A 15,903-nucleotide genomic window follows, 5' to 3' on the forward strand; every position below is an offset into this window, starting at 1 on the left:
CTTTAGCACTCAACTTCATTAAGAGAAAGCAGAATCCAGTGGCAAATGTAATTGGAAAATATTTCTCAAAATAATTGACGAGAGCCTCTTTGAAAATAGCTATTAAAATTTCAAAAAGATTCAAATTCTAGAATTAAATAGGAGAAAAAATATGCTTAACACATTATGTAAAATAAGGTTTCTTAAAGTAGAGCCCACTCAAACTTTGGGAGAAAAAAAAATCCCAAGACATGAAATACATCTTTTTGAGAGAAATAAGGGAAGTGCCGGCAAGTGGCAGTCGCTATTATGATGTAAAGTCTGCTTTAGGTTCCTGACACCTGGTATCCCATAGGAAAAAAGAATTGAAACATACACAATAATTTTCTTCAAGCAATGCATGATTTTTTTGTGTGAACAGCTTTATTTTTAACATTATTCAAAACAATACATTAATAAATATCTCAACTCCAAGACATGGAAGAGAATAAGTAATTATTGCTATGGAAGGCATTGTGCCTTACAAAGAAGACATAAAATGTCCAAGGGGCAAACTGAACATCAGAGTTCTTAAAACTTCAGCATCAGAAACATTGACCACATACTGGGAAAATATTACAATAAGGAACAATTTATTATTATTCTAAATAATTACCACACACACACACACACACACACACTGGTCCTCCTAACTTGACAGTGACCTAATCACATCCATCTGGCTCTTTCTCTGCTGATCTTCAGACTACACCACAAGGGTTCACTTCCATCTACTACCCAATCCTCCCCTCCAAAACTCTAATGAATTAACATTTCAAATCCGTCACTTCCAAAGAAATAACAAGTAAAAATAAAACCCCTCACTCTCCAATTAAACAACAGTCAGGACTGAACGACTTGATTGAACATTGAAATGAAAGAAAGGACCATCTATGATACATAACAAACCCTACAGTGTGTCACCAAACACATTCATGTCTTTAAATATTACAATAAATATGACAACAAAAGCATCAATCAAATAAATAAATACATATATAAATAAACAGAAAAGCTCTCATAAATACACATATCAGTCACAAACAGGGTAGCTATCATTTCCAGGTAGAGCTTGCTTCTCTCTCTTCCATGTGATTTTTTTTTGTTGTTGGATGTTGAGCGGAAGCAGAGGAGTTGCCACCTTCATTCCAAATCATTCCGTGTTGCCTCTCTGATGAGGAAATGGTTGTTGTTAATAGATATTCCCAAACAGATGGAGCAGCCATTTTCTCCCACCTACATTTCCACATGTAGCCATCACTAGCTCTACCTACCCCTACAGAGCCAAACCACCAGGCTCTGGATGCTCTGTAAGTAGGAAGATGAGTTTGGGGGCCAAAGTAGGAAGATGAGTTTTATTGGCATCAAACATCCCCAACAATATTGTACAGGTATTGCACAGTGAGATGTGACCTCACTGAAGATTCCAAGTAAACACCACGACCTATTATTACTTTCCCACTGAATGACAGGGAAAGTTAGAGGTAAAACACAGATTTGAATTCAGAGGAGTCTCAATACAAAACCCTGATTCTCATCAGAACGATTTAGAGGAACACTGGCCTCAAACAAAGAGGTTGCACTTTTCAGATCTGAGGCTCCTAAGAAAAGGAGGTTAAATATTGCACTCTAATAGGTAGAAGGCTTGCATTCCTGGTCAAATACACCTGCTGTTTCATAGAACCATTTGCCCACTTAAGTGGAGGCTTAGGCATAGGGAAGAGGATACTAAAACTGTCTTTCTGGCACTATAGTACATTCATGATCTCAATAAGCCAGGTGAATTGTGAAAAATATTTATGGTCGCAAGTCCTGAAACTAGCTCTGAACCATTTTCAGAGGCCAACATGCCTTTCCATTACTGCAGTCCCACGTGCAAATAGATACCACCACTCACTTGTTCAGCAACTTCTGGATCATTTTCTTCACCAGGGGGGATTCAGGGTTGAGACAAACTTCTTGTCCATTTTTGAGGGTGGCTCTGCAGAGAGAAGAGTGGGGGGGGCAGAATGAGATGGGGGGTCGGGGTTGGGGTCAAGGGTGGGGAGATGGAAAGAGTCTCAGGGACTCAGTAGTTCTAGAGGGTGGGGAAGAACTTACATGACTTCGGTTTGGTCACAGTGGGGTCCGGGGAGTGTCACCTTCAAGCTCTGAATATTCTTGGGGTGAATTCCTTGCAAGGTGTGCAGGCACTGGCAGCGCAGTTCACTGGCCAGGGGCGCCCCTGTAGGGAGGAGAAGAGTGAGGGTTAGCTGGGTGCTGTCCAGGAGCTGGGCCCCCCGCCCAGCCTCGTCCCTCCAGGGGGGATCCCAGAGGGAGAGCCCCACCTGCAGTGCACTGACTCCTGGCCAGCAGGAGCAGCAGCAGCAGCGCTGCGACTGTGAGGAGCTGGGGAGCGCGGGCAGAGGAGGAGCGAGCCATTCTGGAGCTGAGCTAGAGGAGTGTGGAAGAGGCTGTTGCTGCTGGAGAGCTGGGCTGGGAGCTGCGGTGATCTCGGATGGATCTGTGTCTCCCCGGACGACAGGGAACCCCTTTTATGCATGGTGAGTGGGAAATTCCAGGAGTCATGGTGTTTCCCCGGGGTGCGGAAGGAAGCAAGAAAGCCACCGACCCCGCCCTGATTGAGAGGGAGCTGGTAGAGGGCACCGTGAGTGACATGAGTGACGTGCTCTGTTGCCCTCCTGCCAAACTCTGACGGAAGTGGTGACTCTGAGATGTTGGCTTTCTACTCCAAACCCTCTACCCCTCCCCCCCCAAGAGGAACTGATGGGCTAAGGTGACAGTGTGTCCTGAGACTAACTGTAGGGGTTCGTGTCATCAGAGGACACTTGACAGTCTAAGGACCTGTCATTAGCTCTGGAAGAGTTTAGGGTTGATTGGGGTTTTTTTTTGGGGGGGGGTAATCTCATTTCTGTAGATCATAGACTCCTAAATATTTCTGGTGGGACATTTTATTACATCTGCATAGACACACTCTGTGGAAATGTATCTATTTCAGAGTGCTCAGAGGAATGTTTGCTTTGTTTCTGGTAGTTAACAAGTACAGATAAATCATTTTGTATCCTGCATTTTTTTTTTTCTGGAGAGTTCAGGGAAAGAGCCACCAAAAGTTTTTTTTTTTAATTTCCTGTTTTATCGAGGACGTAATGATGTCATCTTACATAGCTTCCTTTCTCTGTGAAATTCTGGAACTTCCATAACTGGAGTAAATCCATGAGAATCACTTCTGGAGGTATGAATGTGCTGATAAGACCTTGACACAAGAGCTTGGCCCGGGTGCGGGAGCTACTGAGGAAGGGGTACGGAGGTATACAATTTTAATTTTATCCGAGGGCTCCCACATGTCATGAATATGAGAGACTGATACTGCAGGAGTGACCTTTGCAATGGCTAAGGGTTAAAAAAAAGTATTCCCATGAAATACCCAAGTAGATATTTCATCCCACTTGCTTTGAAGAGAAAAATAAATTATCTTCTAACTTCCACCTTGTATAAGCCCTTCTCCTTTTGGTGAGTTGATTGTTTTTCTTAGAGAAACAGAGTGGTTATGTCTCGTTTTGTTAGATTTCTAATAAAACATATTAGACTATTAACTTGTGCCTCTGTCATTCAGCTGCTCCTTTTTTGGTCTCTGCTGTAATGTGGTTAGGTTACAGGTAGGTGGCAGGTGCTTTCCTGTGAACACACAGAGCTGAAAGAGGTGACCTTCTGTGGGGAGGTTTGTGGGAGGGTAGACAGAGGAAGCTGAATGACTTAGGGCTGCAAAGAGGTGCAGGACTCTGCTTCAGGCTGCTCAGACCCAATCACTGCTACAAGACATTCTACCTATTGATGTCTCCTGTTATTTGTCTCCAACTGGGCATAATGGTACGTGTCTACCTTGAAAGATTGTTAGAAACAATAATATGTTGTTTGCAAAATGCTATTACTTATTAATGCTCTAAATAATTACACATAAACACAATAGAAATGATATGTGTCTGGCCTGAATACTGTCTCAGAGCTTTTGTGCTCTGGGCTAGCCTACTGTGCCACTTATGCCACATTCTTTTATAGTGTTTTGGTGCTCAATGGGACACAAAAAAAAAGTCTCATAAACTTTCTAGAGATGGCTTCAATCCACGATGGCTTGAGCCACCAGCGCTCAGCAGAAATTACTTTTCTCCATAGGACTTACACCAAAACTCACTTACAGATAAACTTCTTATACATAGGGGAAAGATTTTTCTTTCTGTCAAAACCATCCTCCAATATATAAAAAAAAGTCTCTTATGTTTTGTTTTCTTAAGTGGACATTTAAGATGAGTTTGATTTTCTATTTGTTTTTAATTGGTGAGTTCTTTCTGAATTGTAATTTTAGTCATTTCAAGTACAAAATGTGAAGACGGATAGATCATATAAATATTAGCTTTAAAAACACCTAGATTCCTGTCTTTACTGCCTTCCAGTGATCATTAGTACAGCCTTGCTACAAAAACAACAAGAATTTAAAGTAAGATATTACTTGTTATTGCTTTTGCTAAAGGTATGGAAACTAATGTGAATCTAAAATGTAGAAAGTATATGAGTAGTTAACTCATCAATAATTGATCATGTAAATGGCTCCCGTGAGGTAATGGCCAATATTTTCTCTTACACTATAATTTGTAAGAAAATAGGGATTGTGAATTTAAGTGATTCCCATAGTTATCCTAGTTAATGAAATTCAGAATTTAAACTCTAGATGATATGACATTAATATTACACACAAAAATGTTATTTGGAGGTGGTTTGTGATTTATAACAACAGGTGGATTGCTTTATTTTTTTGCCAGTTCTGGAGATTGAACACAGGGCCTGGGCACTGTCCTTGGGTTAAGACTAGTGCTTTGTCACCTGAGCCACGGCACCACTTCTGGCTTTTTCTAATCCAGGACTTCATGCATGCTAGGCAAGCACTTTACTACTGGGCCAAACTCCCAGCCCTGTGTTGTTTGATTTTTTTCATTAAAGAATTTATTAACATTGATTTTTACATCATATTTCAAATGATGTGTTTAACAAACAAGTATTTAAGAAGGGAATCTCTCTATATAATGACTGGCACTTAGTTTTTAGAACACAATCAAAATTAGGCTAAGGGTTTGTATATCATAGATACATATTAATTTATGAAATAAAACATTATGTCTATAGAGTCATAGGTTTTTATGTCTATGTAGTTATGTTTATATTTCCAATACCATGTCCATAGCTTTGGGTATGCAATTATGGAGTCCTTGCTTTTGTACTCTTTGGATTTAATAGCCACATATTAAGGATACCATGAGCCTTTTGTTCCTTTGGTCTTGACTTGTCTCACTCAACATGATTTGCTCTAGATTCATCCACTTCCCTGCGAATGCCATTATTTCATCTTGTCTGTTGGCTATGTAGAATTCCATTGTATATTTATGCCACATTTTCTGTATTCATTCATCTGCAGTAGGGCATTTGGGTTGTTTCCATCGCCTAGCTATTGTGAATAGTGCAGAGAAGAACATAGCTAAGCAGGTGTCCTTATCATATCTTGGGTTATGATGTTCAGGGTAGATGCCCAGAAGTGGTATGGTGGGATCGTAGGGAAGGTCAATTTTCAATTCTTTAAGAAACCTCCACACTGCTTTCCAGAGTGGTTGAACTAGGTGTTGTTTGATTTTAACGTGTATTATCTTATAATTCAAATTCATGCTCCTCAAAGCTTAAAAGAAGCAAACTGCTCTAACGTCTCCAGTATTTTATTTCACTAGCAATAGTCGTTTGTTTTATGGCAGGAATATGATATTTAATTTAATAGGATCGATTTATTTGTCTATCTGTAATTTTTGACATGCTGCAACTTAGGTTACCACAATGAGAGTGAGAAGTCTGGAAAAGTACTGATTCAAGTTATGCACCCAAAATGAGGGATACTAAATATAAAATTTTAAATAATTGTATTTACAATGTACAATGTACAAGGGACTATGATAGGTTTTCAAAAGACTAATCATGGGTAATGCAAAAAAAGAAAATTGTGTTTGATATATAATCTTCACACTTCTGTCTGTGGCATAGCTATTTTTTGTCATTGGTGGTTTTTGCTTCTGTTCTTGTTTTTGAGAGAGGGTCTTACTATCATCAAGTCTGTCCTTTGAGTCTGCTTCTAACCTACAATTCTCCTTTTTCAGCTTCTCGAGTGCTGGGATTACAAGTTCCCACCTCTACACCACTACACCTTACCCTTTGCCTTTTTATTTCTTTTCTTTTCTTTTTTGTTGGTCATGAAGCTGAACTCTGAGCCTGGCACTGTCCCTGAGGTCTTCAGCTTAAGGCAAGTTCTCTACCACTTTAAGCTACAGTACTACTTCCAATTTTCTCATGATTAATTGGAGCTAAGAATTTCATGGAGTTTCCTCCTGGGCTGGTTTTGAAATGAGATCCTCAGATGGCAGCCTCCTTAATACGTAGAATTACTGTTGTGAGCACGCACACCTGGCCTGGCCCTTTTCTTTAGCTCTTACAGGAAGGACATCCAGATTACCTCAACAGACTACAATTACTTAAATTCATTTTAATTAACGCTAAGGACTAATATAGCAGATGTAATTATTCCAAGAACTTTTTTTTCTAGTCATGAGACTTGAACTCAGGGCCTGAGTGCTGTCCCTAAAGTTTTTTGCTCACTTCTAGTACTCCACCAACCACTTTTGGCCACAGCTCCACATACAACTTTTTGTCTCCTGAGGAGTTAGGATTATAAGTGTGAATCACCAGTACCCAGCTCCCCAGCTCCAAGAGTATTTAAAAAAAAAAAAAAAACATATTTCAGGGGTTAGGAGTTTGGCCTAGTGGTAGAGTGCTTGCCTAGCATGCACGAAGACCGGGATTCGATTCCTCAGTACTATATACATAGAAAAAAAGCTAAAAGTGGTGCTGAGGCTCAAGTAGTAGAGCTCTAGTCTTGAGAAAGTCCAAGCACAGTACTCAGGCCCTGAGCTCAAGGCCAGGACTGGCAAAAAAATTTCAATATAAAACTGATACTCCTATTTTCTTAAAATTGTGTTTTTGGGGTTGTTCAAGCAACAGCCAATGAATGAAAATCACCATGTTCCAGTCCTGGTCTCAGACACACACACACACACACACACACACACACACACACACACTGTTCTAAATTTTGTGAAGGTACTATTAGGTATTTAATTTTTGTTGTTTTGTTCATAAAGCATAATTCAAGAAAATATAGAATCGATGGGTGTGGTGGTTTGTGCCTGTAATCCTAGCTACTCAGGAGGCTGAGATCTGAGGATCAAGGTTCAAAGTCATCCCAGGCACAAAAGGACCTGAAACTCTTAGCTCCAATTAACCTCTAGAAACCAGGAAGTGGGGCTTGGCTCAAGGGTAGTGTGGTAGCCTTGAGCTGAAGAGCTCAGGGATAGCACCTAGGCCTAGTTCAAGCCCCATGATCTACAAAGAAAAAGAAAATATAGGCTCAAAATGCATTGTATTCATAAACTGCACATGTAATGAATTGAAATCCCATTTCTAAAACTACTTCAACACAATAGAAATAAGAATTAAACTAAAAATAAACACCATAAACAAAAAAGAAGAAGTATAGAAATGCCAGAATTGCAAAAGAGTACGTCAGATGCAATGAGGACACCACCTTGGCAATGTTTTCATCTCAGATGTTTTTGCTGAGCATGGATACAGCATGATGTCAAGTAAAATTTAGGAAGTTGAGAGATGAGTTATGAACCACAGGAAACAGCACGCACATGGTGTATTTGTAGCTCTTTTCACAAAATTCTTCGTGCAGTGTCAAAGCAGATTGGATTTGTGCAATTGCTGAGTTGATTTTCTGCAGATGTTTGTCAGTCCTTCCTGGGTGATGTTTTGCTATGTCATTCACAGTGTTACTAAGTTTTTCTAACCCCATTGATTAAGCATTGAAAGAATGTGTTCAAATGGTTGATGTGTGGATTTGCCTATTACTCATTTTTGATCTTTCCATTTTGCTCAATGTATTCTAGTAATACATTGCTAACTTTATAACACTTAAGAATATTTTGTCAATTGTATCAATGGCTTAGTCTACTTTAGCCCTGAGATCATTCATTTCCATGACTTCTGATAGATAAATCAGACCCTCATTAAGAAATCAATGAATAGATCTTGTTCTGGCCAGGGAGGCACCAGCTGCTGCATGGTGGGGGGTGGAGTGGGCAGCTAAGGCGCTGCTCCGGGGAGACCCGGCCCTCTGCACCTGTGTCTGGCAGAGCTGGTGTGAGATAGTCCTTCTCCAGTCCTTCTCCCGACGCCTGGATAATCAAGAGTTTTGGCCGGACCCTTTGAGCACACACCGAGATAGTGAAGAGCCAGGAGAAAAGCACAGATTATGGCGCTGAAACAGAATAATAAGGAACTTAAGTGATTTGGCCCCGTGACCCTCCAGCACAACATTCTGCAGGTCCAGTTGGGGATGATATGTTTCACTGGCAAGCCACAATTATGGGACCTAATGGCAGCCCATATCAAGGCGGGGTATTCTTTTCGATAATCATTTCCCTCCAGACTACGCCTTCAAACCACCTAAGGTTGCATTTACAACAAGAATTTATCATCCAAATATGAACAGTAATGGCAACATTTGTCTTGATATTCTAAGGTTACAGTAGGGTCCTGCTTTAAGTATTTTTAAGTTCTTTTATCCATTTGTTCAGTGCTATGAGATCCAAATCCAGCTGAACACTTAGTGCCAGAGATTGCAGGGATCCATAAAACAGACAGAGGTAAGTACAACAGAATATCTCTGGAATGGACTCAGAAGTATGCCATGTGTTGCTACCTTAAAGTCAGAATAACCTGCATTATAGCTGGAATAAACTTTAAATTATGGTTCCTTTATTGATTTCTTATCCAGCTGCTCCCCTATCAGATCTCATCTCTCTTTTTTTTTAATTTTATTTTGTTTACCTCCATCCATTCATTCACATGCTCATCTGAGAAGACTTAAGGACTTAAGTTCTTCCAGCTTTGGACAATAACTGCTTTTAGAAATTAAAGTAGTTACAAGAGAACAGTTGCCCAAGAGTCAAAAAAATTTTAAAAAATAGAGCATGTGTATTGTGTGGCCAATATCTTCACTTTTAACTTGGTTAAGAGACTAAACCATTCCTCACTGCTCTAACATGCTGAAGAAGCCATCTGAAAGGGGAGGGGGGATGGATGCTCAGTTGTCACATCAAGGAAACATCCTAGCAGCATCCATTCTTGTTTAAGCCTCCCATGTTAGAGATTTGAGCTTACATCATATACTTTATGCTCATAACTGATGTGTCTGGAGAACTGATATTGAATTTGCAGCATAGCAGTACAGAAAATGTGATGTATTTTATGCATGTCAATAAAGAAATGACCTGTTCTTGTTCTACAGAGACTGGAAATTGGAAGTCAAATACCCTTTGTATTCCGAAATAGGGTCTCAAACATTTTGTAATTTTCATTTAAATCGTTAGGAGGCTTGGAGCTGTTAGTTAATCTGTCTTCCAATACACTGTTTGATATAGCACTGAATAAATGATGCACATTGTAAATGGATGAGTGATCAACTAAGTAATTGATTTATTTTTCTTCAATAAAGTTGCATAAGCCAAAAATAAATAAATTAATAAATCATAATATGGATAGTTATTAACAATGTATGACATATCAATGGTCAATTTCTTTCAGTTAGTTTTTGCATGGTTTAACATATTCAATTCTTTCAGGTTTTTGTTTATTTGTTTACTGATACCAGAGTTTGAACCCAGAGCTTGTGCTTGCTTCCTGGCACTTGACCGCTTCAAACATTTTCTCCAGTCCATCTTTTTGCTGGTTTGGTAATCTACACATTTTTACTCATCATGACTTCAAACCATAGTCTTCAAGATGTCAACTCTTCAATTCTTAATTTTAAGCTTTCTAGCATCTACAACATAAAGTCATAATTCTTGGGTTTGAATTCCAGGAACTCATATGCTAGGCAGGTGCCTCATCATGAGTCATGACCTTTTTGCTTTTATTCTGCTTTACCTCCTCCTCTACATTTTTAAAATGCTGATTCTGGGGTGTCATAGCTGTGCTTGCAGAGTTTTTTTATGATTAATTAAAGAGTCTCATGGACTTTCCTATCTGGTTGGGCATTGAACTGCAATCCTCAGATGTCAGCCTCCTGAGTAGCTAGGAATACAACCTTCTTTAGGTTTCTGAGTCCTGCAGTTGTCAGGGTTGGCCTAGAAATTATTTGTTCTTACTCCAATAAAAATTTTCTATAATTGCTTTTCTAACACATGAAAAACTGTTTTAGACTCCAAATTCATTAATTATGTGTCATTTGACATATATTTTACTTTATAGCTGTTATTATTTCCATGACTCTTGATTGTTGCTGGCATTAAATCACCTTATTTTTTCATATATTTTTATTGTAATTAATAGAAGGGTTACATTATATTCACCAGAAGGTGCATTACTTCACATACATCGATACCCTTTCTCATGTCTTGGTCCCCACTTTCTTTACTACCCTTGCCCCTCATCTTGTTTTCCCCCCTTCCCTATCCTATTTCAAACAACCAAATATAGACATATACAATATATCAGATAACAAGGTAAATACTGTAACAATATGAGATAACCAAGGGACAGCAAAAGAGGTGAGAGATAACACAGTACATTAAGGTGAGTCCTTATTTTTTAATCCACTTTTCCTTCTTTTGCTCTTAGCCTCATTAAAAGGAAAGGAATTATATAATTTTGTGAAAATTCATTTACTCAGACTACTTAACAGAAATCATTTTTAAAACATTTGTAAGTATTTAGAAGTTTGTAAAGAACTACTTAGGAGTGTGCATGGTAATGCATGCGTATAATCTCAGTAGGCTAATGTGGAAGTCTCACGAATTCAAAACTAATCTACACAATATAGCAAAAGATTCATCTCATACTGAGTTGTGTGAGAAACAGCAGTGTTTCATTCACACTAGAAATATCAAGATGCTTGCAGGGATAGTTTCTAAGGGTATCAGCTTCCTTCTTAAATAAGGGATTTTTCAGGGGAAAAGTCAACTCCAAACACTCATGGGATTAAATATAACTACAGAGACCAAACTGAATAAAACAGTATATATTCAAATGATAGTTTAATAAAACTTTTATTTCCATATCAGCTGTAAAGATGTAACAATCACTGTAACTTCTCTGTTGCAAGACAAAGAGAACCACTGAACAAAACATATTAAACAAGGCACTATGCCCTACAAGGTAGACATAAAATGTCCAAGGGATGTTTCAACATAATGTTGATCATATAATACAAACTCTTCAATAAATAACAATGGAAAACTGTTTTCCAAAGTAAAAACAAAAAAAATAGATGCACCCCCATATGTTAATTGCTTGGATCCCAATCTCGGACCCCAGACTTCCATCCAGCATGATGACTGATGGAAGTTGATGATTTTTCCAATAAATATTAGTATAATGGCACATTTAAAAACCCATCATCTTCAAGTTCAGCAATCAGAACTAAGCCATGTATGATGAGGCACATTCCAAGTTTTAAATAGTAATGTGAAATATGAAAATACAGGCTTTGAAAAATAAATAAATAAAAACACAAATAAATAATGTTCCCATAAGAAATAATGCACATGCATTAAGCCCTTTCCAGGAGTTTCCAGAAACCAGCTGTTCTTTGTTCTCAGCTCCCCTGAGGCTAGGCACAACATGCTGGAATCACCCAGTCTTCTCAGTTTTTCTCTACATCAGTTGGTGCTGCCTCTGTGATGGGGAAAAATACAGGAGATTATTGTTACAAGTGTGAAAGAAAACACTTCTTGCCCCAGCCCCTGATCCTAGAGGGACTTGTGCATGCATCTCTCACCAGCTTTGCACCCAGGTACAGTTTTGTTCAGTGGTACCCACCCCCCCCCCCCATGCAGCAGAGCACTGAGGCCACTGATTGATTGTGTTTATCAATGGAAAAGTGGACCGTATAGAGTCAGTGATATTATTTCCTGGAAAGAATCAAAATTGCTCACTGTCCAACATATTGGGCTAAAATGTACATGTGGGACCTCATGCAAGCCTTACACACAACCCTATGAAATGGCTACACTCATCTTCCCTATTGGACCATCTCCTTTTGCTGTGTGAATTCCTTGCAGCATCTGCAGCTGGAATTCAAAGGGATTCTATTGCATCTGCAAAGGTTTCAACCTTGAATTCAGGAATGTCTTACTGCACAGAGCTCTGTTCTCTATCAGAAAGATGAGAGACAAACTTATCCCAAACCAGGGATTCTGCTTTTCAAGACTAAGGCCCATAAAGGACAGAAGTAAACACTTTTCATGAATAGATCATCATCATCACCATCATCATCATCATCATCATCATTATCATCATCATCATCATTATCATCATCATCGTGTACTGTAAGACTTTCAGGAACACCATTTGACCCACTTGAGTGGGGATTTCACCTGAGGAGGATAGAAGGCCCTGGAAATATGTTTTGGTATCAGTGTATATAAATGATTTAATTTAATTGTGACAATAACCACATGCTCTCTAGTCCTGCCACTAGCCCTGCGTTTCCCTGCTAAATTTCCGGATGCTGGGGAGAGCACGAGGCTCCCGACTGCAGACGCACATGCAAATAGAAAGCACCACTCACTTGCTCAGCATCTTCTGGATGATTTTCTTCACCATAGGAGCTTCAGGGTTGAGACAAGCCTCGTGTCCATTCTTGAGAGTGGCTCTGCAGGGAGAAGAAGGGGCAAGAGTGAGGGGGGAGGTGGGGCTGGGGTCAAGAACGGGGCCGTGAGAGGGTCCGGGTGAAATGGAGCCCAGGGACAAGGTGAGACTTACATGACTTCGGTGTGGACGCAGTGAGGGCCTGGGGCCATCACCTTCACACTCTGGATATTCTTGAGGTGAATTCCTTGCATGGTGTGCAGGCACTGGCAGCGCAGTTCACTGGCCAGGGGCGCCCCTGTGGGGAGGAGAGGGGTCAGGTTAGTGAGTCCGCCTCTGGACTGGCTATTCACCGAGCCCCATCTTTCCAAGGGACCCCAGAGCGAGGATCTCACCTGCAGAGCAATGACTCCAAGACAGCAGCAGGAGCAGCAGCAGCGGGGCGACCAGGAACAGCCCAGGAGCGCGGGTGGAGGAGGAGGCGATGTGGGCCATGGCGCAGGCAGGAGCCGGGGAACAGAGCCTGGAGCTGGAGAGCAGAACAGAGCCTGGAGCTGGAGAGCTGATGGGGAGCTGTGCTGGTGATCTCGAGTGGATCTGTGTGTCCCAGAGCACAGGGAACCCCTTTTATGCATGGTTAGTGGGGGAGGCCTTCGCTCGTGGGGCTGGGGAATTTCCCGGAGTTCTGGATCTTCCCACAGCCGGGAAGGAAGACACCGCCCGGCCCGTGGGGAGGCCTGGTTGGGGCGCCTGCCCGACTTGGCAGCAAACTCAGGGGGAAGTTGCCAATGACAGACTTTGGCATTCTGCCCCACAATCCTTCCAAGAGGAGTGGATAGCCTGTGACGCTGCGGGGGTCAAGAGCACTCGGTGACCCCAGAGCGCAGGAGTGGGGTGGAGAGGGGGCGCCACACCCTGGGCCCCCGTGCACGTGGGGCTGCACTGAAATCCTCACTAGAGCTGGCCCTGGTGGAGTAACGGGGAGGAGGGGGAAGCAGCCTCTGGCTCCTCTTTCTCTTCAGTTTTGTAGATTTCATTCGTCTCTGAAATAAATCGACTTGAAAAAACAAACACAGCTGGTATCCGAGAGTGCACGTGAGAATGCTGCCCTCCCCCACTTCTATTTTTCTCCCTCTCTAGGCCTCCCTCCCCTCCCCCATGTTTGGTCATCTCAAATAAGTCAGCCGGTGCTGTGGGTCATGGGAGATGGCAAGGGGAACCCCCAGGCCACCCCTCAGTGTTTATCTTGGAATACAGAGCTCCCATGCGCCACCCTCTCTTGAATTCTGGAACTTCCCAAACTCTACCTGTTCCAAGAGCTGAGTCCCTCTGTTCTATGTGAGGCTGTGTTGTGGATTCAGGAAAGTCCATGAGGGGCCTGGAAAGGCTTCCTTTCTAGTAGTACTGTCCACTGCACTGACAAAGCTGTAGAAGACAGGCAGCTAAGCAACTCCACCGGTTCAACCCTTGTAAGTGCCACCAGCGGTGTCTTTGTCAGCTAGATAATACTAGATTGCAGGCACAAATGCCATCTGCATTATCTACCTTGCAGGAGTGACTCCTTCTTCGTAGACAATTACTGATATACTTTCTAGCTCTCTGAGAATAAAGCATTGGTAAGTCTGTCCAGCTGATGTTGAAGAGTTATGAACAAATGTTTCAGTTATAGCTTCTGAGGTGACTGCAGGGATACTCCAGGGAACTCAGGCCAACTGTGAAGAATTGTGCAGTCCCATGGGGAAAGATGAGAGGGCCCTGGAGGAAGAAGCTGCTTGTCTCAGAAATAGGTGGCCCCTACGTGCAGATCTACAGACACACTTGGCTAAAAGTCTCAGCTTCACACACTGACCAGCTTCTCTTTGCTTGTGTCCCTCCTCAGTGAATGGGAGTTCATAGGAGTGCCTTTATCACCGGATTGCTATGAGTATTACCTGTATTCACATCTGTAAAATAGAAGTACTTTTTTCATGTTGAATTATCTGCAAGTAGTTGATTCATAGGGTTTTCATTCCACTTGTTAGTTTTGGAGTACATGTTGGTCAATGTCATTCCTTCCCGTATTCGCCATCCTCTATCTATCCCAACTTCAAGTTTCCTGGTTCCATTTGCACACATCTACATGGAATCTTTTCCTTTCTCATGTTTGCATGTATGTTTTCCTTTTTAGGTACTGGGGATGGGCCCAAGGATGTTGCATTTGATAGGCAAGTACTTTGCCACTGAGCTATATCCTAGCTGTACCATGAATCTTATGATTGTATTTAACAACATTTCCTTTCTCCATTCACCTGCTTTTATGTGTTATGCAAATATTTATCAAATACAGAATTGTGGGGTCTTTTGGGGGGGCAGTGGAAATGTAGTAGGGATTGAACTCAAGGCCCTGAGCTTGCCAGGTGACCTCTTGACCCTCATGTGCTTAACTTTACCAGGGAAGGCTTCTGGTATTGTCCTCCTATCTCTATTACCTAACTGGCTGGGATTACAGGTCAAGTAATAGTCTGAAGAACTAAATTCTAATCTGCAGAATTAGGGGATGGAGCATTTAGCAGTAGTTAATTGGATTTGAATGAAGTGCTTACAGTGCAGTACTCATGATGAGATCACAGCTCCTAGAAGACACTGACCAAGACTCATATTCATAAATTGCTTCAATGAGTGGTAACTCATTTGTACAACTACTTCCAGACAATAAAAATACCTTTGTTTTAAGAAAGAATATAACTGAGATTCTGTGAACTTCCTTTTCTCTTCCTCTAAGGACTCAAGAAGAAAAGAATCCACAAATCAGGAAGATTCCTTCATCGGACCTTGAATCTGCCAGTACTTTCTTCTTAGTCTCCAGAAGGAGTTAAATATAGTATAGAGGAAAATGAGGGAACCTTACTTACATAGAACATATTATACATTAAAAATGTCTATTTACAATATCATCATAAGATTATCATCTTATGCGGATAATCACATTTCGTGATAAACTCTGATAAAATTTGTATGGCTCTGGAAAGATGTTATAAATATTCAGATGGGTTTGGGCATAAAAAAGGTCCTGCGTTCCCTGCAGTAATAGATTAAGAAACTAAACAAATAGTTACAACAGATTGTAGAGATAGTTCAATGAGGGTGGGATTATGGTGCTTTGAA

At 41.0% G+C, this 15,903-nt stretch overlaps 2 protein-coding genes and 1 pseudogene across 2 annotated transcripts; 1 reads left to right on the forward strand and 2 right to left on the reverse strand.

Annotated features, from left to right (window-relative positions):
• Positions 1-436: 436 nt before the first annotated feature.
• Positions 437-2,509, reverse strand: LOC150055610 (growth-regulated protein homolog alpha-like). Its single transcript, XM_090343439.1, has 4 exons — positions 2,346-2,509; positions 2,119-2,242; positions 1,916-1,999; positions 437-1,189 (listed from the first exon to the last, which is right to left on the reverse strand). Exons 1-4 carry the CDS (start codon positions 2,437-2,439, stop codon positions 1,162-1,164), a joined length of 330 nt encoding a protein of 109 aa, XP_090199565.1. The 5' UTR covers positions 2,440-2,509; the 3' UTR covers positions 437-1,161.
• Positions 2,510-8,419: 5,910 nt separating this feature from the next.
• LOC150055611 (ubiquitin-conjugating enzyme E2 D3 pseudogene) lies at positions 8,420-8,988 on the forward strand (annotated as a pseudogene).
• A 2,208-nt stretch (positions 8,989-11,196) lies between these two features.
• Positions 11,197-13,254, reverse strand: LOC150055612 (permeability factor 2-like). Its single transcript, XM_090343438.1, has 4 exons — positions 13,155-13,254; positions 12,934-13,057; positions 12,740-12,823; positions 11,197-11,844 (listed from the first exon to the last, which is right to left on the reverse strand). The coding sequence occupies exons 1-4, from the start codon at positions 13,252-13,254 to the stop codon at positions 11,829-11,831; spliced, it is 324 nt and encodes a 107-aa protein (XP_090199564.1). The 3' UTR covers positions 11,197-11,828.
• Between the last annotated feature and the right edge of the window lie 2,649 nt (positions 13,255-15,903).

The sequence above is a fragment of the Megascapheus bottae genome, chromosome 13 (genome assembly GCF_031878675.1).
Source record: "Megascapheus bottae isolate mThoBot1 chromosome 13, mThoBot2.hap1, whole genome shotgun sequence".
Taxonomy (NCBI): domain Eukaryota; kingdom Metazoa; phylum Chordata; class Mammalia; order Rodentia; family Geomyidae; genus Megascapheus; species Megascapheus bottae.

Coding starts and splice junctions, on each gene's coding strand:
- LOC150055610 (XM_090343439.1), bottom strand. CDS start 2,439: ATGGCTCGCTCCTCCTCTGCCCGCGCTCCCCAGCTCCTCACAGTCGCA. Junction 2,000..2,118: donor TGTGACCAAACCGAAGTCAT/GTAAGTTCTTCC, acceptor TTCTCTCTGCAG/AGCCACCCTCAAAAATGGAC. Junction 1,190..1,915: donor ATCCAGAAGTTGCTGAACAA/GTGAGTGGTGGT, acceptor TTTCCTCATCAG/AGAGGCAACACGGAATGATT.
- LOC150055612 (XM_090343438.1), bottom strand. CDS start 13,254: ATGGCCCACATCGCCTCCTCCTCCACCCGCGCTCCTGGGCTGTTCCTG. Junction 13,058..13,154: donor TTGGAGTCATTGCTCTGCAG/GTGAGATCCTCG, acceptor TCCTCCCCACAG/GGGCGCCCCTGGCCAGTGAA. Junction 12,824..12,933: donor TGCGTCCACACCGAAGTCAT/GTAAGTCTCACC, acceptor TTCTCCCTGCAG/AGCCACTCTCAAGAATGGAC.